Source organism: Trachemys scripta, chromosome 21 (genome assembly GCF_013100865.1).
Source record: "Trachemys scripta elegans isolate TJP31775 chromosome 21, CAS_Tse_1.0, whole genome shotgun sequence".
In the NCBI taxonomy this organism is placed as follows: domain Eukaryota; kingdom Metazoa; phylum Chordata; order Testudines; family Emydidae; genus Trachemys; species Trachemys scripta.
The window spans coordinates 18,679,855-18,700,861 of record NC_048318.1 but is presented as its reverse complement, the minus strand read 5'-3'; the positions used below and the strand labels follow the sequence as shown (position 1 = coordinate 18,700,861).

Genomic DNA, 21,007 nt, shown 5'->3' with positions numbered 1-21,007 from the left:
GATGAACTTCAAAAAGATCTCACAAAACTAAGTGATTGGGCAACAAAATAGCAAATGAAATTTAATGTGGATAAATGTAAAGTAATGCACATTGGAAAAAATAACCCCAACTATACATACAATATGATGGGGGCTAATTTAGCTACAACAAGTCAGGAAAAAGATCTTGGAGGCATTGTGGATAGTTCTCTGAAGATGTCCATGCAGTGTGCAGAGGTGGTCAAAAAAAGCAAACAGGATGTTAGGGATCATTAAAAAGGGGATAGAAAATAAGACTGAGAATATATTATTGCCCTTATATAAATCGATGGTATGCCCACATCTCGAATACTACGTACAGATGTGGTCTCATCTCAAAAAAAAATATACTGGCACTAGAAAAGGTTCAGAAAAGGGCAACTAAAATGATTAGGGGTTTGGAATGGGTCACATATGAGGAGAGATTAAAGAGGCTAGGACTCTTCAGCTTGGAAAAGAGGAGACTAAGGGGGGATATGATAGAGGTATATAAAATCATGAGTGATGTGGAGAAAGTGGATAAGGAAAAGTTATTTACTTATTCCCATAATCCAAGAACTAGGGGTCACCAAATGAAATTAATAGGCAGCAGGTTTAAAACAAATACAAGGAAGTTCTTCTTCACGCAGCGCACAGTCAACCTGAGGAGGTTGTGAAGGCTAGGAGTATAACAGCGTTTAAAAGAGAACTGGATAAATCCATGGAGGTTAAGTCCATTAATGGCTATTAGCCAGGACGGGTAAGGAATGGTGTCCCTAGCCTCTGTCTGTCAGAGGGTGGAGATGGATGGCAGGAGAGAGATCACTTGATCATTGCATGTTGGTCCACCCCCTCTGGGGCACCTGGCATTGGCCGCTGTCGGTAGACAGGATACTGGGCTAGATGGACCTTTGGTCTGACCCGGTACGGTACGGCCGTTCTTATGTACATGGCCAGCGCCCGTTTCCCTTACACCCACGGTTCTCTGCATGGCCCCTTACCCAGAAACACCAACTTCCTACATGGTGTAAGTGGGGGGGGGGGGGGCAACGCTCTGACCCCTCGCCCTCCCCCGGCTTTGTAAGCGAGGGCAGGGATCAGCCCTTCGCTGAGGAGCTGGTCGGGTCGGTGGGTTCCAGAGCGCGCCCTGACGGGCCTGGGCCCTACCTCTTCCTTCCCCGGCGCGGGGCGGGCGCTGTCCCTGCGCGCTCCGGCTACGGCCGCCCTATGAGGTGCTGCAGAGGACGGGCGGGAAGAGGCCCCGGCTACTTGCCGCGCGCTGCTGGGCCGTAGGCTGCGGTACAATTCTCCCTCAATACCCGCCCACGACGGCGATCCGGCCAATCACCGCAGACGGGGGAGGTGCGGGCGTCCCCTGGTGGATCCCGAGGAGCCCTATCGTCGGTTATGATTGGCAGAGCTGGTGACGTACACGGTTCCTGCCCAATAGGCGACCGGTGTGTGGCTAGAGGGACGAGACGGGACTTCCGGGCGGAAGCGGCCGGGCGAAGGGGTCGGAGAGGTACTGTAAGGGGGTTCTGACCCCCAGCTCTCCCCCAGGCAGCCCTTGGCTGTAATGACTTGCACCCTGCTTGGGTGCCGCGCTCCCGACAACAGACACGTTCTCCGATCGGCCCCCCGCAGCCCCAGTCATGTACCCTCCCCCGGAGACAGGCCCCCGGCCACGTGCCCCCAGACATATAAACACCTGTCCCCCCCTGGGGCCCCCAGCCACATAACCTCACTCCAGTCAGACCCCCGTGGACACCACAGCCATGTAATCCCCCTTCCCACAGACATATACACCAAGCTCCCCGCCCCCCAGCCATGTAACCTCTTCCCTCATGGACCTCTCAACCACGTAACCTCTCTACAGGCCCTCAGCCATCATAACCCCCCCCCCTCCTACCCATGTAACCCACACTACAGACACACACCGACCAACTCCCTCAGGCATATAACCCCACAGACATACACAGACTGCCTTCCTGAGGCTGGCACATAACCTCACCCACACACAAGTCCCCTTCCCCGCTTAAAGCCTGCAGTCCTTGCCTCATGTTGCCCTCCTCCTGAGCTCAGCAGGAGTGTTATTGCTTTCTGGCATTTTGCTTGGTATCCATTTCCTGGGTGAGCTTTCACCTCAAGGATGAGCAGCTGAAGAGACTTTTATATTTAGTTCTTGCTCCCTCCCAACCCCAGTCCCTTATCTGTATTGATGCAGCTCCAGTTACAGCAATGCAAGCTGCCCTGGCTCCACCATTCATCTAGTCCTTTGGGCTCAAAGCTAACTCAGTGCCTGCTCTGAACCTCACACTTTCCATACTCAGGTAGGGAAATGAATGTTACTATGGAGAAGAATAATGTCTCTGTTAGAGTAAATTCCTGGTGTCAGGAACTTGTGTCTTTGTAAAGTGCCTGGTACACCGTCTGGTGCAGTATATGTAATGATATCAGACTTGGGCAGCATAATATGTTGCATCCCAGTCTTAGTTAAACAGGATGTCTTAATGTTTTAAATACTGTGGATAGATTGTTAAAAGGATTGGGTGAGTTAATGAACCATTATAGGAGTCCCCTTCTTCAAGGCAACATCTGTTCACAAGAGGAGTCTGGAAGGAACCTCCCCCAATCCTCATCCCCATTTGTATGGCATTGAAGAGGTCATTGGGTGTGTTGTGGGGTTGCTCAACTTCTTCAGAAGCATCAGGTTTGGCTGCTGCTGGAGGCAGGATAGTGGACATGAAAGAGGAAGAGGTTAGACTTTTTAGGGCATGGACTGTTTCTTACTGAAGTGCCTAGCATGATGAGGCCCTGGTCACAGTTAGGCCTCTAGGTGCTATTGTAATACAAATAGTAACATGGGCTGATAGTGTTAGCTGTTGATATGGTTAATTTTGCATTGTATCAGTGTGTACTTTGCGTACTGCTCAGTCTTGGTGAATCAAACCATATCATATGCACCATGTAGCCCTACATACTTTTTGCTGATGGCTGTTACATACTTAATAATGCCTAGAAACCACAATGATAGGTATGTGGGAAATGCATAGCTAGAGAGAATCGAGTGGCTTTTCTTTTCTGTGTGTGGGCTGATTTTGAAGCCGGCAGGGCTGTCAAGCTGTGACAGATGGAATGAAATGAAGTTTTAATTGTCTAATTGAAAAACACAGCGAAGCCCATCAGAAGAGCCAGATGTTTGTAAAACTGTCTGAAAATTTGAGAGAGTCTTCCCTTGCTGGGTTCTTGCATTTAGAATCAGGTTTCTAGTTTTAGTTTAAAACCAAGTAAACCCTAATGGGGAAAATATGTGAGAAGTGTTTTTAAATTATACACTCAAAATGTTCCTCATTCCTCATGCTTGAAGAGGGGACTGCTGCTCCCTACAGACTTTCCATGCTTGCTGGGAGCTTCTCTGTGGAAGTGCCAGTCTTCAGACAAGACCAACTTTTTAATCTAATTCAAAGGAGAACAATTTTTTAAAAACTGATTAAAAGCCTATATTTATATGCAAAATGAGCTTGAATGCAGTTTCCTTGTTCAAAAAGAGTGCAATTGCTTATGGGCTGAAGACTTGCATCAGAACTCCATGCTTGATTACTTTTCATTGTTTTGCACATCTCTTTGCTCTCTGAATTTCTACATTCATTATTTCTCAGGCCTCATTATGTAGTCGTAGGCAATTAGTGCCCCAATTATTCTTCTGTCTCTATTAATGAGTCCTTATTCAAAATGTAATCTTAGTGTAATTCTGTTGACTTCAGTGGTTTTACACCTGGGATAAATGTTGCCCTGTTCTTTCCTTTTTGTCTTGAACCAAAGTCTTCTGTCCTGTTGCATCTGTCTCTCTTTTGCACTTCCTCCCCCAAATTTTTTTCAGTTTCTTTGCTATTCCAGATACAATATGTTGCTCAGCTATAGTTGCATCACTTTCCTGGAGTCTTCCACAGTTACATTTACGGACTAGAGAAAGGGGATTGAATTAGATCCATGCAATCACTTGCAGATTCTGAAAATGTGACAGTCTTAGGTGGGTGGTTATCTGTGTTTTATCCACAAAAAATAACATTAACTGAGAGAATTACAAAACTATCTTGGAAGATACATTTAATTTATTTCTGGAAATGCTTATTACATTAGCATCCTTCAGATTGGATTAAATTTCATCTTCTGTCTACAAATTCATTAGCTTGGGGAGAGGCTAGCTCTGTAATATTGAACCAGCTAAAAGAGCAGAGAAGGTCACAGCTATATAATACCTGTGGAGTCACTGAAAAGGAAATCCGAAACTAAATGCGGATTGCCTGTTGAAGCTGTAGGACTTTAATCTACCCGGTCTGTGCCTTGTAGTGAATCTAGTTTAAGATTGTTTCTGGGAAAGGGATTGATTGTTTTCAGTTTGTCCTGTTTGAGTTCAGAGGTCAGAGGAGAGTTACTGAGCAAGGCTCCTCTAATCTTTTCACTTTGCGTACAGTGCTGCTTATCATAAGCTAACTTTACTTTTTTGTTTTTCTGCAGGTTGATGGTTTTGTCCTGAATGACGAGTTCCCTAAGTTAATCATTCTCCAGAAAGCAGCTGTAAACAAAACTGAGAAGAAAAGAGAACATCAACAAAGCTGTAGCTCTGCAAAATATCCCAGGATGTGAATTCTGATGAAAGTCCAGCCTCCAGTTCAGACACCCTGACAGCTGCTGTTTTACTTTTCCTCATTTAAAACTGCTCTTTTGTTCCAACTTTTATTTACAAGCAGTTGGTATTTTTTTTAAATCTTTTATTACAACAATTCACTACAGCTGTGAGCAGAATTTTTAAAAAGCAGGACAAATCCTCCTATCAACAGGATTTTTCTTTTTTTCTTTCTTGGAGATATTACTTTGATTGTACCATGGTGGATAAGGGTTACAGTTACTACCGAACAGTGATATTCACTGCCATGTTTGTTGGCTACACACTGTACTATTTCAATAGAAAAACGTTTTCATTTGTAATGCCCTCAATCATGGAGGAAATAGAATTGGACAAAGATGACTTGGGTAAGAACTTTCTTTGTGATAGAGTTTGTGCATGTTTTCTCTTGGTATATATCTGGTTATGTTGTGTTACCAGAATCTATACATTACATTTATGTTCTATCCGTCTGAAGAAGTGGAGTGAGAAATCACCTACTGTAGAATTTTGATTAATTTCTCCCTAAAAACTCCATCTTTAACATCTAGGCCAAATCTTTATATCTTTATTCATGCAAGTGCCTATAGTGCTACTGACTTCAGTAAGACTGTTCAGGTAAGTAAGGCAAGTTGAATTTGGTCTATATTTTGTAGTCAAAAAATTTGAAGTGGTAGTACATGCTTTGTGTGCCTGAGATATAATATCTAAAAAGGACACTGCCCAGTTAAAAATCCATATATTTTTTTAATGATTTCCTTCCTTGGTTATACCACTTACATTATTTAAAAATAAAGAGAAGTTTTAAAATCAACTGTTGTTGCCATTGAGCTGTTTCATTTGTTGCATTTTTACTCAGCTTGGTCATTCAAAATAATTAATTTCACTTTGTGTGTAGTTAATTTCTCTTTGTAAATCTGAGGCACTAAAAAAATGCTACAGTGTTTGTTTAAAAAACAAACACATCAAAACCTTGGTTTTGTAGGAATTTTTACAAATCCAGAGGGAGACTTCTGTTGAGTTTGAATTTTTTTAGTAGGGTGTTTTGGCCCTAATTGACTCGAAAGTGTCCCCTTTAATTGTTCAGAATGTTCACTTCAAAAATCAGCAAGAGTTGCAGAAATAGAAAATGGAAGAGGCCCGTGAAGTAATTTTGTCTATTCTCTGATATTATAGACTTGATCTCACATATTGGAAGCTTTTGTTATGTCAAAATAGTCTCAGAACTAAGCAACACATACAATTGAAAGCAATCTCTCTTTGATTCATTAAGCTGGATGGACTCCTTCAAAAATGAGTAGTGAAAAAAACACTGTAACCCCAATTACAGCTTAATGAAACAAATGTAGAGACCTTGTTGAAATATGATCAGGGATGCCATCTGGTTTGGGTCTCAAGAAGACTGTAGATTGAGAGAGATTTGCTAGGTAAAATGTCCCAAACATGGTCTTGTTTGAAAAATGCAGTTGTTTCCTCTAGTCTTGGTGAACCACTATAAGCCTTTAATGCCTAAAAAAAATTAAATCTGTTCAGTTCAATAGCTTGGCACTTTATTGTGTCCTTCATGTGTCAGTGCTGGGCGTGGAAAGTAAGATTAAGTTGAGGATCTGTTATGCTGATTATCAGAATTTATTGACCTAAGGTGAATATTTGAGACAAAATGTTAGCAGTGCAGGTGGATTTATATGGGAGTTCAATTAATAAACACACAATCCTACATGGATTAACCCTTGGTGCGGAATAAAAGTGTCACAAGGGGAACCAGTGTAGAATAGCTATTCCACACTAGCTGTTCTGGACTTTTTCCCCATGTAACAAGTCCTTAGTCCGATAAACTGGCACAGTTGCCTAAAGAGATTGGGGAAACACTTCCTTTGGAGATGCTTATTGGTAGCACTAATGTCTCCTCTTTTGTATATCCTTCTTTGTGCTCAATGCTTTATGGTTTACAAACAGCATGGGATGGTTAGGTCTGTAGTTTGGTGAAACTATAAACTTAGTCTCCACAATTATGGTGGAGTTAAAAAAGTCTCAATGTGCTTTGAAGAGAAAAATAAATACTGCTTTCCATAGTCTTTTATGTATATCTTCGTTCAGGTACTAATAATATTAAAGTCTGTATCCTGCTTACAGAAATACTTTTTTGGAAACCAACCAAATAGAAAGCTGTTGTCATTCTAATACCTAGTGGAACTGATTTGTGCCTGAATGACAACTCCTTGAATGTGCTCCAGTAGGAACCTGGCTGAGTTAACCATCTTATTATAAAATGTGTTACTAAAGTGTGCCTTTGGTTTCTAATTTATTGCAGGTCTCATCACTAGCAGCCAGTCTGCAGCCTACGCTATCAGTAAATTTATCAGTGGAGTCCTCTCTGATCAAATGAGTGCCCGCTGGCTTTTCTCATCTGGCCTTCTACTGGTGGGCGTAGTCAATGTTGTCTTTTCTTGGAGCTCTACCGTTACAGTCTTTTCAGGGCTGTGGTTCCTGAATGGGCTGGCACAAGGACTGGGCTGGCCACCATGTGGGAAGGTACTGCGCAAAGTAAGTATACTTTGAAAATCCCTTTTGTTGTTGTTGTTGTTTTTTGGCAGGGGTGCAGTCCCAGATTTAAACACCAGGAGTAGTACTTAATTTGTGCCAAGACTAGGCTTGGCAGTTCATATCCCCAGCACTTCTGAGCTTGCTGCGTCAATTATGAAAGTAAAATGTTGCTTGAACCCTGGCATCTTTCTCATTACAAATTAAGTGCTGACCAGGAGACACTGAATAGAGGATGATACAGGAATGATTGCTTTGTGTGAAGTTCGTAGCAGCACTTGTTCTAACTTCTTCCATAATAGGTACTGTATGAAGAACACTGCAGGGGTCCTTGTGCTAGGACCATAGGTGAATTCACAGCTGTTCCAACTTCTCCTAGCAGGAAGTGCAGTATAGGTAGGGCTCCAGATGTGCTGTCTGTGGGTGAACTCCCAGCTGCTCTATCCCCTGCCCTTCTTGGAATAAGAGTCTCATATGCCTTCTGCTGCTTAGTTAAGCCAAGAATACTCAAGTTGGAGAGTTATTTATTCTATTCATTTGTTTTAAGTATGAAGTTTTGGTTGCTGATTATAGTTTAATTTGTTAAATCTCCCTAGCAGCAGAATTTGTAATCACGAGAAACCCCAGTTGCTGGATTCCAGCCCCTGAATTCTGAAGACAGAGGCACCATAGCCTCTTCAATCTAGTAGTTGTCCACTGCTGAAAGAAGGAATGATAAGTAAAGTTTGGTTTGAACTGGCAGTGGGCACATGAATTATAAATCACAAGCCAGATCATGTTGCATTTCAGGATATTTTGGGAGAATGATACGTATCCCTTCTGCCCCTAAGAGAAAAAAAATACAGTCTGCCTACACAGAATATCAAGTGACATACAGAACACTGTATGAGCAGGGCTCCTGCTGAATTGTGTGTTTGTTTAGACAGCCACAAATAGATAATTTAGCAGTGTGAAGAAATAAAGCTTGACATTATGAAACTAGGGGCTGGTACCTATGGTTCCCTGTAGAAAAGTTCAAATGACTTAGTCTAAGGCAGGGACAAAGAAGGTGCTGCCATGGAGAAGGTCATGCCCTTCCTTCCATACTAACATTGGTAGGAACCTCCCTCTAAACCAGCAGTCCTATTTCTGTCTCTGTGCAAGACTAGTCCTGGCAATGGGATATGTAAAAATGAGGAGGACAGGTGCATGTGAGAGATGGAGGACTGAACAATTAATCACCTGGATATGAGGATTCTCTCCATAAAGCCGTCATGCTTCCTCTGATCTATACTGTGGGCAGTGAATGGAGCTGGGAGGAAGATGCCTTTCACATAGGGCTGTTTATACACAGTAGGGGAAGCTCACTGAAAATGAAGACAAAATATCAAATAACACTTCCAGAAGATTGTCAACAAAGTATTTGAATTACATGGGGCCTGATCCTACTCCCTTTGGCATTAATGGAAGTTGTACCATTGAATCCATTAGAAGCAGGATTGAGTCACAGCAGTCATTCTGTCAGCAAGGGCCCAATTTGTGCGGCCCTCCCTCAACATCCACTGCAGTTAAGGATCAGGGCCCTAAATTTACAAGCTGAAACACTTTGGTTTATCCCCTCATCTGGTACAAAGCAGGCAGACCTTTTCAGGATGACAGCATCATCAAATGAGTTAGAGAACTTCCTGTACCTCCATTTCCTCATCTGTAAATGGGAATAATACTGACCTACTTCACAAGGTAGGGGTCTGTGAGGCATACATCATTAATGTTTGCAAAAAGCTCTGAGTTTCTCAGATGGAAGAGTAAAATATTTTCCAATCTAGTTTTATAAACCTCTATCTGCTAGGATCTGAATTTTCCACCAAGAGACTTAATTGCAGGTTTTAGCAGCTGAGTCTAATTCCCATTCCATGGCACTTTGCTCACACTCTCTTTCTTTCCCTGTTGCACAGTGGTTTGAGCCTTCCCAGTTTGGGACGTGGTGGGCAATTCTCTCCACCAGCATGAATCTGGCTGGTGGCTTGGGCCCCATTGTTGCTGCTCTGATGGCTCTGCGCTACGACTGGCGCACAACTCTGTCCGTCTCTGGCTTCATCTGCGTGGGTGCCTCCTTTGTTTGTCTTGTCCTGATTAAAAATGAGCCCTCAGACGTTGGGCTACCAAACATTGAACCAGGAACCATGAAAGGGAAAAAAGGTGAGCATTAGACTCCTCATCTTACAATTAAGGAGTGCAGGCAGCAGGAGGAGCAAGAGGAGATGAGATGCTGTACCAAAATTTGATAGTCTGAGTGTCCCTCCAGCTCCTTGGTGCTGGAACAAGCCCTTCTCATTTCCTGAACTTGGTGCTCATCAGCATTTAACTCCAGGCCTGCTTGCAATTGTATACTGTGAGAACACTTGAGGTATCCTAGTTAGGGAATACCTTGTGTGTGTCATGTGTGTCTTGCAGTATGAAAGTATTGGTGCCCTGGATTGTGAGAAGGACTGTCTTATCATGGAGTCTCGTAGGGCAGGGAAAGATCCTAACCCACTTTCACATCTATTCCCAGCTTTGCCACTGACTCTATGGGACTCTCAACAAGTTACTTCAGCTCTATGTGCCATAGTCTCCCCATCTATAAAATGTCTCTATGTTAATATTTTTCTATTTCCCCTGGGGTCTTAAATTATATATGTTGTGGTCTGAGATCCTCCATGCCAGAGAGGGGCAAAGTAGAGCCTTGTGCGGGACTATTTTTAATCTTCCTCCCAGCCACTCCTGCTATTATGGCAGTAGGCCCTGTGAAACCTGCAGGATCCCAATCCTGCTGCAGGGCTCTACGCTAATCCCACGCAGGGCTGTAGTGCAAAGCATATTATTTGTTCCTTACTGAGCAGCAGAGAGAAGTGCTGCCTTTGGCGTGTCCCCACATGTCTCCAATAAACAGAATTCTGGCTTCTGGTTTGAGCGGACTCTGCTCAACATTTGGTGTCCTGAACTAGGACATCTAGTTAATAAATGTTGCATCATGTCCAATTAATTGAACCTTCTCTTGAGAGCAAAAGGGCTGGAGGGTTGTTGCAACACAGGGACTGTCACTGGATTTAAAAACCTACAAAAACGTATTTAAAGTACTGACTTCTGTATTGCCCTGTAAACCTTTTGCTGCCGGAATTGGCATTTGATAATTGTCATGGGAACATAATTGCTACCACAATGTATTTTGGGGATATGAGTGTTAGCAGACATAAATGGCAGGTTCATGTAAGAACTGAGCAGCTAGCTTAAATGCAATGTCCTTTTTCGGATGTACGCAGCTTCTTTCACTGACTAGTGAAGAGGACTAGAAACAAAATCTGGAAGAGCAGACAATATGTTCTCCACCATCCTCTATCGGAAGTGTTCACTGGGAATCACAAGACAGCAGAGTTATGGAGAATAAAATGTAGCTTATTGATGTGAGCTTTTTAATTAAGTGGAATAAATACCATGGACAGGTTTCTTTGTGCACAGCAAATGGGTGGTAGCAATGGCCGATCACCTCTAGTTATTATGCACTATTTCTACATTTAGAAAAGCCTTACTGTTACAAGGCTGCTCCCACTGCACATAGAATATGCTCACAGATCATCCTACCCCACTGCTGGGTTGATTGTGTCCTATTGCTATGTCCAAGCGATGTAATGGTGTTTCTACTAATTCTCCTTTCAGGCTCATCGAGAGATGACAGCACCCTGGCAGAGCTGCTACTCTCGCCATATCTGTGGGTACTCTCGACTGGCTACCTGGTTGTCTTTGGGGTAAAGACATGCTGTACAGATTGGGGTCAGCTCTTCCTGATTCAGGAAAGAGGACAGTCTGCTCTTGTGGGTAAGATACAACAGACTCATTTTAAAGCTTAAGGCTCTGATTTTCAAAGGTGCCTTAAGGAGCAAGGTGTCCAATTCCCATTTTAATGGCATCTGAGTGCCTTTGAAAATACCAGTCCAGATTATTAGGGTTACTGAATGGCACAGGGGAATGGTCAAGAAAGGCATGCACTTTCTCATTAGGTCACAAGTTCAAATTCAGCCCAGGCGTGTAATAACCAGTAGTGCTCATCGGCTATTTGGTGGCATATATGAAATGAGTTTGTGTGTCTGACCAGTTCCTAATGACCAAGTGTCCATGACCAAGAAACCCCCAGCACAAAGGGCACAAATTGGCTCCTTTGTAGAGACTCCAGGGACTGACTAAGTCATGGTGATTGAACAGTCTTCTTACCTCATCCAATGGGTCCTCTTAGATCAGGGGTTCTCAGACTTTTGTACTGGTGACCCCTTTCACACAGCAAGCCTCTGAGTGCAACCCCCCTTATACATTAAAAACACTTTTTTTATATATATATTTAACTCCATTATAAATACTGAAGGTAAAGCGGGGTTTGAGGTGGAGGCTGACAGCTCATGACCCCCCATGTAATAACCTCGCGACCCCCTGAGGGGTCCTGACCCCGATTGAGAACCCCTGTCTTAGATCAATGTTGGGGCACACTGACAGGGAGACAATGTGTGAGAGAAGTGTGCCACGCTGCTGCCTGGTTTGCACCTGCTCTGTGGACAGAGAATTTCAGTCTCCTGGGCTGTTGGTGTGGCACTACCCACTAGCTCTTAATTCAAACACTACTTAACTAAAAACAACAAACAATATCAGATGCTCTGAGAAGAACTGGGGAAACTGAGAGACAAGGCAAAGTGTAAGCATTTTAGGGCTAGTTACTCCATTCTCCCTGATACTGCCTTTATACTGAACTACTCCCTGTGCACAAACATAAATCATTAATAAGAAATTGTTTTGGTGTTTCCTCCCTGGACCTGATTGCCTAACCACCCCCCATCCTATGTTCTAGGCAGTTCTTACATGAGTGCCTTGGAGATTGGGGGCCTGGTAGGAAGCATTGCTGCAGGGTACCTTTCTGACAGAGCAGTAGCACGGGTAAGTAGCCTGGAACCTTGTCCATTCCATTATTCTCAGTAGCGAAGCTGGTAGATCTCAGTGCAATAACTGGAATGTCTGGTAACTCTGAACTTGGAAGTACCAGGGGCGAGAGAACTGCAAAGGTGAGAGGTTGTCGTGCTGAGGATGTAAAATGCAACCTTCCTGGGTTGCCAAGGGATGCTGATGCAGATTCACTGACACTTTAAAATAGTTTATTTTTTCTTTCTATACACTTCAGAAGATACAAAAACTTTTATTTCTAACAGCTGGGATTTTCCAACAGACTGATGGAAGTTAAGTGCCTATCTCATTTAGGCTTCTTTGAAAATTGGAGTCTACATGCTCTGTGCCCAGCGGTGGGGGTAGGGAGTATGGGCCCACACCATACCAGAGGTGGTCATTCTCAAAATCATTTTCTGTTCCTTGCCTCCCCCAAATTTCTGAAACTGAATCTGATCTGCTGTGGTTTCGCAAAATACAAACCAAGGTCTGCCCCATACAAAGAGTTGGCGTAGGTGGACATAGGTCCAATCCATTAAAATGTTTGATAATTTCCAAATCAACGAGTCAACAAGCATATGGAAACTTGGCCTGATGGGTGTGGTCAGAGGCCTAGGACTGCTATGCTGGAGTCCTGTACTAGGCTAGGTCTACACTACCCGCCTGAATCGGCGGGTAGAAATCGACCTCTCGGGGATCGATTTATCGCGTCCCGTTGGGACGCGACAATCGATCCCCGAATCGACGCTCTTACTCCACCAGCGGAGGTGGGAGTAAGCGCCGTCGACAGGAAGCCGCAGAAGTCGATTTTGCCGCCGTCCTCACAGTGGGGTAAGTCGGCTGCGATACGTCGAATTCAGCTACGCTATTCACGTAGCTGAATTTGCGTATCTTAAATTGACTCCCCCCCTGTAGTGTAGATGTACCCTTAGTGAAGGTAATCTGGTATTTATTACTGTCAGTAGTGGCACCGTCTAGCATTCAATTGGTGTAGGGGAGGCATAACATATATTGTGTTGTGGCAAAGCTCCTGCTGGGGCCCTTTTCTAGATAATGGAAATAATAAACATTACTTTAAAGCAGAGCAGCACAAAAATGGGTCTATACTGTGAAAGTCACTAGCTGAGACTTTCCAACGTCACCTTGGTCTTGTGTGATTAGTAGACACTTCTGCAAAGAGATAAAGCTACCTATGAGAAACACATTCATTCACATGATAATATAGAGACCAATATACACTAATCTAGAGCTCATTGGTTTAATTCACAGAGTTTTGTGCAACCCCTCTTCTCCAGTTCACTTCTTGTGGGTATGCACCCCTTCACTTTTGCTCTCAGATTCTCATTCAAACAAACCCCAAAACACAAAGTGAAACCTCACCTGAAATTGTTAGAACAAACAAGCAGTTTTCACCCAAAATAGTAGTTCACCTGACTCAAAACTCGGCTAGGGTAGTCAAAGACTGGAGGTTTTAATGAAATTGAAAACCAGGTGAATTTTGCCTGGTTTTGTTACAACTTTATCACAGCCCTATAATCAAATCATGCCTCTGGTGTCCATAAGAGAGAAGCTTTGAGGAGATTTATATAGGTCACTCAAACCAAAATTTTATACCATCTTGTAAACCAAAAATTATAACATCTTGTAACGTTACCGTTTTATTCCTGGGGGAATTCAATTCATCTGTCTCGCATCATTTTTAATTTTCCCGCCTAAATTTTTTTTTGCCTAAGCGCGGCGGTTCCGCCTTTTGTCCACCAGAGGCCGCTGTGGCGCCAGAAAAACCTGCTGCGTTCTAGCCCCACGACGGCCTCTGGTGGGCAAAAGGCAGCACTGCCGCCCTTCTTAGGTAAAATGTGTTTTATTCGGGAAAATACAAAATTCTATGTCCAGGGCGGTAGAATTCCCCCAGGAGTAGAGTTCAACACAACTCCCTGCCCGCAGAGCCACACAGGGGCACACAGAGCTGCTGTGGGGTCACAGACAGTTTCAGAATCGCTGGTGGAGGAGGACAGACTGGAGCATGGGCTCAGGAGCTAGTGGGGTGACAGTGTTGAGTCTGTAGACAGGGGAGCAGGGCTGTAGAGACCCAAGGGGATGGCGGACAGGGGCAGATGTGCCTGACTGAATGGGAGAGGCTTGGGGTCAGCCAGGGTCCCTCCGGATTCACTCCCAGGCTCTTTCCCATTCCCTCAGCTTTTCTGTTACCCCGACTCCCCCAAGCCTTTGCACTGCTTCTGACAGGTGCAGAAAATACAGTTCTGTACTGTAATTTAAAAGAATTACACAAAGTTCTGTACTAATATGCCTAGTAAGCAATCTATTTGTCAAAAAAAAAAAATATATCAGAATTTTCTTTTGGTGTGTATTGTTACAGACCTACTTGCTGACAGATGTTTTGAAATAAATTACCAAAATAATTGTAACTGGCATGATTATATTGTGTTATTTTGACAAATAAAATATGCAGAATTTTGCAGAATTTTCAAATATTGTGTGCAGAATTTTTAACCTTTTGGTACATAATTTTTAATTTTTTTGGCGCAGAATTCCCCCAGGAGTACCATTTGCAGGATTGGACTGCAAAACACAAGGCCATAAAAACTTATTAATTATACAGATATCAGTTCTGGTGTCCACACTTCAAAAAGGATGTTAAAAAATTGGAAAGGATTCAGAAAAGAGCTACAAGAATTGTTAGAGATCTGGAAAACATGCCTTAGTGAGAGATTTAAGAAGCTCAATCTATTTAGTTTATCCAAAAGAATGTTAAGAGGTGGCTTGATCATGGTCTACAAGTACTGTTACCTACGTTGGAGAGATTAGAAGAAGGCTCTTTAATCTAGCAGAAAAAAGCATAATGAAATAGAGTGGTTGGGAGCTGAAGCCAGACAAATCAACTACAAGTAAGGTCAGAGAGAATAATTAACCACTGGTACAACTGACCTTGGGACATAGTGGATTCTACATCATTTGGAGTCTTTTGGAAAGACATCAGTCTTGATTTATAGATATACTGTATCTCAAACAGAAGTTATGAGCTTGAAGCAGAAATTACTGGATGATGTTATGTTATGCAGATCATCAGTCCCTTTTGGCCCTAACTTCTGTGAATCAGTTGGCATTAGTAACTCACATTTTTTGTGTGCATTCCCTCTCTCTGTTCCAATATGCATTACAGGTGGGTCTGTCAAGTTATGGGAATCCTCGTCATGTGCTCCTGCTTTCCATGATGGCGGGAATGTCTGCTTCGATGTACCTTTTCCGGGTCACAATCACAAGTGACTCTCCTAAGGTAACCCATGCACAAGCAGTTTATTCTCATGCAGCATGTGGTGTGACAGAAGCATTGATCAGTTTCATTTAGATCAGGGGTTCTCAAACTGGGGGTCAGGACCTCTTAGGGGGTCGCAAGGTTATTACATAAGGGGTCACGAGCTGTCAGCCTCCACCCTAAACCCCACTTTGCCTCCACCATTTATAATGGTGTTAAATATATTTCAAAAAGTGTTTTTAATTTATAAAGGGGGTCGCACTCAGAGGCTTGCTATGTGAAAGGGGTCACCAGTACAAAAGTTTGAGAACCACTGATTTAGATGGTGATGAATGTTCTTGCACTCAGGCATTGACTAGCATAGGTTACAGGAAGGGATTCCTGTATTGTGGGATTGGAAGTTCTTCATAAAAATGGTAGAAGTTTGATGGCACGTTATTTTTTTTATTTGAGTACTGACAGTATGCTCAGTGCTGATCAAATAAAGGAAGACCCAAACCCATCTGAAAGAGTTCAGTCTAGCTATTAGCAAAGCATGCTCAAACACTAATAATGATTTCTGGGACTCTGTTGAAACCTGTAGCTCTTGATCTGACTTCATAATCATTTTTGTAAATGACTGTACAAAATTCCAGGGCATCCTCTTTGACAGATTTATAAAATGGATAGTAGTATAGCTTTCTGGAGCCCTATTTCAGATCCACTATGTCTGGTCTGGAAGTTATGGGTTTTATCTGCAGCTGAGAAATTTAAAGAAGCATTGACAGCCTGAAATCTAGTCAGTTTCACTAACTCAACTAAAAATAGCTCCAGGGTCCTAAGCTTGCCCCAGAGTCCTTAGCCAATTTGGGTGATTTTATTTTCACAAATAGTTTTTTTTTCCCCTCTCCCTTCTGCTGTGTGAAGCTCCCACAGATGAGGAGAAATTGTTTCCACTGCAGAGTCAAATTGACTATACATAGTGCTGCTAAATGTACAAAGTAAACAAACTGAAATAGAGAAAATGTCTCCTCTGCTCTCTTTCAATTGTGTTGTGTGTAATAGTGTAACAAGGTGGCAGGGATAAAGGCTCTTCTGCTGAGCCACCCTGTTGGCAGGAATTAGAATCCTGCAAAAAACTGCTTGGTAAGTACTGCTGATTGCTTGTGGCAAGTGCTGCTTGTTAGCTCCAATAGGATATAAGGGAGGTGGAACCAGCTGTCAGGAGAAAGGGAATTGGGGTCTGAGACAGCTGTCTCTGCAGGGAAACTATAGGAACAGTCATGACAAGGAGAAAGTTTAGTTTGAGGTTTATGTTATGGTGGTGATTCAACTTCCAATAAAGTCAAACCCCAAGAAGGTGGTAAGTTTGAACTCTGACTATGCAGGGCGGTGTGGGAAACTCCACCTGTTCAGGTAGCAGGCAGAAGAGTGTTTAAGCTGATGGTATCCCTTTTAATGGTGAGAATTTTGTTAGTAGCAAGTCTGACAGTTCTCTGCACCAACCCCTGATATTTGTGTGTTCTGTCTCTCTTTCCCTGATGGTTGCGAAATAAATGGAATTTCACTTCTACCCTTCTTAATGTTTCCTCACTTCTCCCTCAGGAAAACGACTTCTGGATTGTAGCCTTGCATCCTCTCGCTGCCCTCACAGGCTTAACAGAACAGGAGGTTTCTGCCTTGTCTTTCTCTCTCCCCTTCTGCCTATTTCTACTTTTACTGACTCTTTCCTACTCTGAAAGGTTGGTTAGTTCAACAGGATTTATAACCAGGGCATTATGAAGAGTGCTGTAAGTTTTCTGAAAGAAGCTTCATAATTTCATATTACTAAACTAACTGAATCTAATAAAACCAGTACTAAAACACTGATAGGTTCTGGGGATGTTTACTCTTTAGATGAGATAATCAGTCTGCACAACTATTAATAGAAGTCTTGTGGCTAAGGCACAGGACTTGGGATTCCAGACCTGGCTTCTATTCCTGCCTCTGCCATTGACTTCCTTTTTGACTTTTGGCAAGTCACTTCCCGTCCTCCTTTTTGCCTCAGATTCCCAAACAGTAAGATGGGGATAACACTTTATGCCCAATAGGGATGTTGAGGCTTAATTCATTAATAATTATACAGCATTTTGCGATCCTGATGGAAAGCCTTAAGATGGGCAAAGAATTATAAACCCTTTATGAGCCTCAGATTGGTGTCATTGCTCACGTACTTTTCAATGCCAATTTTTGTTAGCATAAATTTCAACCTTAGAGTCCATGTTCAGGCAGACTACCTTTTAATATAACATTGCAGGATTTTCAGCTGACAAAATAATGGGGATGCATCAAAACAGGTATAAATGCCTTTACCAACATGTCTCTGAAACTATAATGCCCTTTAATCAACACTCTTCAGAATGATTTTTTTAAAAGATTACTATGCAGTAAACACGTTCTCTGTGTCATTTCACTGTATTAAATAGAACTTTGACAAAACACAGCAACCACGTCTTCCTATTTAGCGTGTTTCATATTGAGACCTGGCTATGTGACAGTTCAGATGGTTATTCAGAACCATAGATAAAAACAAAGTTCTTGCTTGGAAGCTGATAATGTGCTAGCCAATGCAGTCAGGGATGCATTCAGTTATAAACCATCTTACAAACATGTGGCAGAGCAGATTCTGTTTCACATGGTTAGACTTTATATCCACTGGCCAGGGAAGCAGTGTCAGCCAGAACAATGTTTAGTTTGTAGACAGGGCCTTATATATTTAGCCAATGTCTAACCAATAGCAGTCAAATTTAGGGATCCCATTCTGATTACTCTTTGCTTGTGTTGATAGCTGTGGATACTGATTCTAGGAGCCATCTTTGGGTTTTCTTCTTATGGACCAATTGCATTGTTTGGAGTGATAGCAAATGAGAGTGCACCTTCCAACCTGTGTGGCACCTCCCATGCTATTGTTGCACTACTGGCCAATGGTGAGTGATACTCCCTCCCCCTCACACAAAAATCTCAAACCTCAGAACCTTTATTCTGTAGCAGCAAGAAGCCCCAGTTCCTGATTATCTTAGTCTGGCAAGATGAGATTTCAAATTGGCTCTGAAATTCTTGATATGATTAATTTCTACTTAGTGATATGAAAGGGTGTGTCTCAAGCAGCGCATCTGAGAGAATTGGAAGCGAATGGCTGTGCAATTGAGTCTGTTTATTCAACAAATTAAGTGGGTCTCTGAAGACCTAAGACTGTCACTGGGCAACTTCCCTAATCTCATGCTTGATTCTCAAAATGTTTCATTCCGCTGCCCACCATGAAGGGCTCTGTGGGCCCCATTGAAGACTGCAGTCTGTACAAAACCTTTGGAGACTGCAGATATCCATTTCTTAACTGGTTGGATTTAGAGATGGATAAGGACAAATGTGAAGTGCATCTTTTGTGTTGGGCGTTCTGGGACCCTGGTCATCATACGTCACCTTTAAAGACTTCTTGTTAAAACTCCTTACCATTGAAACCTGGGCCTTTACCAGTCCAGTGAAGATTTAAAGATAAAAGTCCAGTGTGTAGAGGGTTAACTTATTATCAGCTGCTTGCGCCGTGACAGGTTGCGACTCGTTCCTTGCTTTCATAATAAACATTTGTAAATAAAGATAATTGCAACCACAAAACTTCTCTGGTAGCTGAATAGGAATAATTTGCTCCCCTGAGTTTTCTGGCAGTGAAAACCTCCAATTTGGAGGAAAGCGTGGCCATAGCCCATTCACTGAGCAACCCTGAAGGAGTGACCCCAAGAAAAGAGTCTGGGCTACTGAGTGACTAGCTCTGTTTCCCCAGGCAGGACAGAATTGTTCTCTACTGTATGTTATAGTGCTTTGTCCACTGTTTAAAATATCTCAAGCTATCTGGCTTGAAGCGTTTTTATAAATGCAAGGACCAGCACAAAGGACACTGTCGGTAGGAGAAACTGTAAGGTTCTGCTATTAGGGACTCTAACTCTGTTCTCTTTTCCCCATTATCCTTGCAGTTGGTGGTTTCCTGGCTGGATTGCCTTTCAGTACTATAGCCAAGCACTACAGCTGGGCCACAGCCTTCTGGGTAGCTGAAATAACATGTGTCATCAGCACCATAGCCTTTTTCTTGTTACGGAACATCCGCACCAAGATGGGTCGGGTGCCCAAGAAGATTGACTAAAGATGAGCTGCAAAGGTACTAAGGATGCTCCAGATGGTATCTAGGGATGGCAAATGACTACTCACTGGCCCGGTACTGAGTTTCCTACCAATGCAGCCTAGATCAGAATATTTATCAAAACTTCATTTAACTTTAATCATATTCCTGTTTAGAAAGGCACAAGATATTCAATGGCTGTTATGTTTAATGCCTACACAATTTTTGGTTGTTCAGATATAGTTTACATCTCATGACCTCACTTTACCTCCTACTTAAAGTACTGGTAGTCTTGATTGCTAAGCTAGGAATACTGCAGAAGACTGGTATCTGGTACCTGCCTAGCCTTCTTGCTGCTGGCCTCAGATGTAGTGTTACTCTCAATTCACCCTCATTGCTTACAGAAGTATTAGAGTTAGCCAGCACTGAGCCTATTTTCATTTACCTCCACTTGCTGTTGTAGGTGCAACTGTGACCCAGCTTACTCTGCCATGAGCTACCTGCTGTGTCTCCCTCCCCAGAAGCAGAGACTGCTAGCCTATTACTAAAGAAAAACACTGCTTCCCCAAGCTATTGTCAGAGACTGAACAGTTACTGGTCCACATATTACTGCAGATCCCTGCCATTGCAGCAAAACTGCTCCCTTTTCAGTAACAGCAACTGAGTAAAGTTCTTGGAACTCCATTCAAGAGATGGAAGTACTGTACAACAGTTACTTTTTGTTGTTAAATTAGTCACCATGGCTAACCTCACAGTATTAGTGAACTGCAAAACACATGGTTAACACCAAATAGAATAGTACTTCCTGGAGTACTAAGGAAATTGGTTCAAGAGTGTATGCAGTAACAGCATTAGACTCGTACACACTTTGTACAGCTTCTCTCTTTCATCTAGAAAAGTCTTTAAAAGAGATTTTTATCCTTAGGTTGTAGATGATTATTTCTATAAGTAACATAATCAATGCTATTGTCAGGTGAAAGTGTAAATTTCTAATGGCTCCAGTTCGCTGAACCAGGTACAGCATTTTTAGGTTAAACTACAACAGAGGGGCTGCTTACTATTATGAATGCTTGTTAGCAGGAGCATTGCTCCGTGGTAGTAAATATGTCATATGTTAACAGACTTTTCTTATCAGGATTTGTGTGTGTGTTCTCTGCAGGGTTTTAGTTATTTAGAATGCCTGTAGGAAAGCAAGAAGCTCAGCGGCCACCACTGTAAAGCTACCTTCACATAAGATTGTTCTGTCAGTCCTAACAAAATGGCTAAATAGTGTACAAAAGTAAACTACATTTGGTACTTAAGCATGAGTATTATGAAATACTGTTTACCAACTGGGAAATAAAAATGGAGCACTGCAATGGGAGCATGAGATTTCTTGGGCAAAGGGACCAAGAAAAAAGGGTGAGCTCTTCCCCAGAGGCCAGTACTAGCTGCAGGACATTCTTCTTTCTACCCTGAG

At 42.7% G+C, this 21,007-nt stretch overlaps 1 protein-coding gene across 5 annotated transcripts; it reads left to right on the top strand.

Annotated features, from left to right (window-relative positions):
* The first annotated feature begins 1,406 nt into the window (after window positions 1-1,406).
* SLC37A4 (solute carrier family 37 member 4) lies at window positions 1,407-20,906 on the top strand. 5 transcript variants are annotated; one of them, XM_034754450.1, is made up of 11 exons: window positions 1,407-1,519; window positions 2,222-2,327; window positions 4,516-5,031; window positions 6,975-7,207; window positions 9,139-9,382; window positions 10,880-11,038; window positions 12,057-12,142; window positions 15,327-15,440; window positions 17,004-17,069; window positions 18,226-18,364; window positions 19,406-20,906. In XM_034754450.1, exons 3-11 carry the CDS (start codon window positions 4,884-4,886, stop codon window positions 19,570-19,572), a joined length of 1,356 nt encoding a protein of 451 aa, XP_034610341.1. In that variant the 5' UTR covers window positions 1,407-1,519; window positions 2,222-2,327; window positions 4,516-4,883; the 3' UTR covers window positions 19,573-20,906. The 5 variants fall into 5 exon arrangements, with proteins under 5 accessions (XP_034610341.1, XP_034610342.1, XP_034610343.1 ...); XM_034754452.1 differs by lacking the exon at window positions 1,407-1,519 and having other exon boundaries at window positions 1,823-2,327; window positions 19,406-19,587; window positions 20,012-20,906; XM_034754451.1 differs by lacking the exon at window positions 2,222-2,327 and having other exon boundaries at window positions 1,426-1,519.
* Window positions 20,907-21,007: the final 101 nt, after the last annotated feature.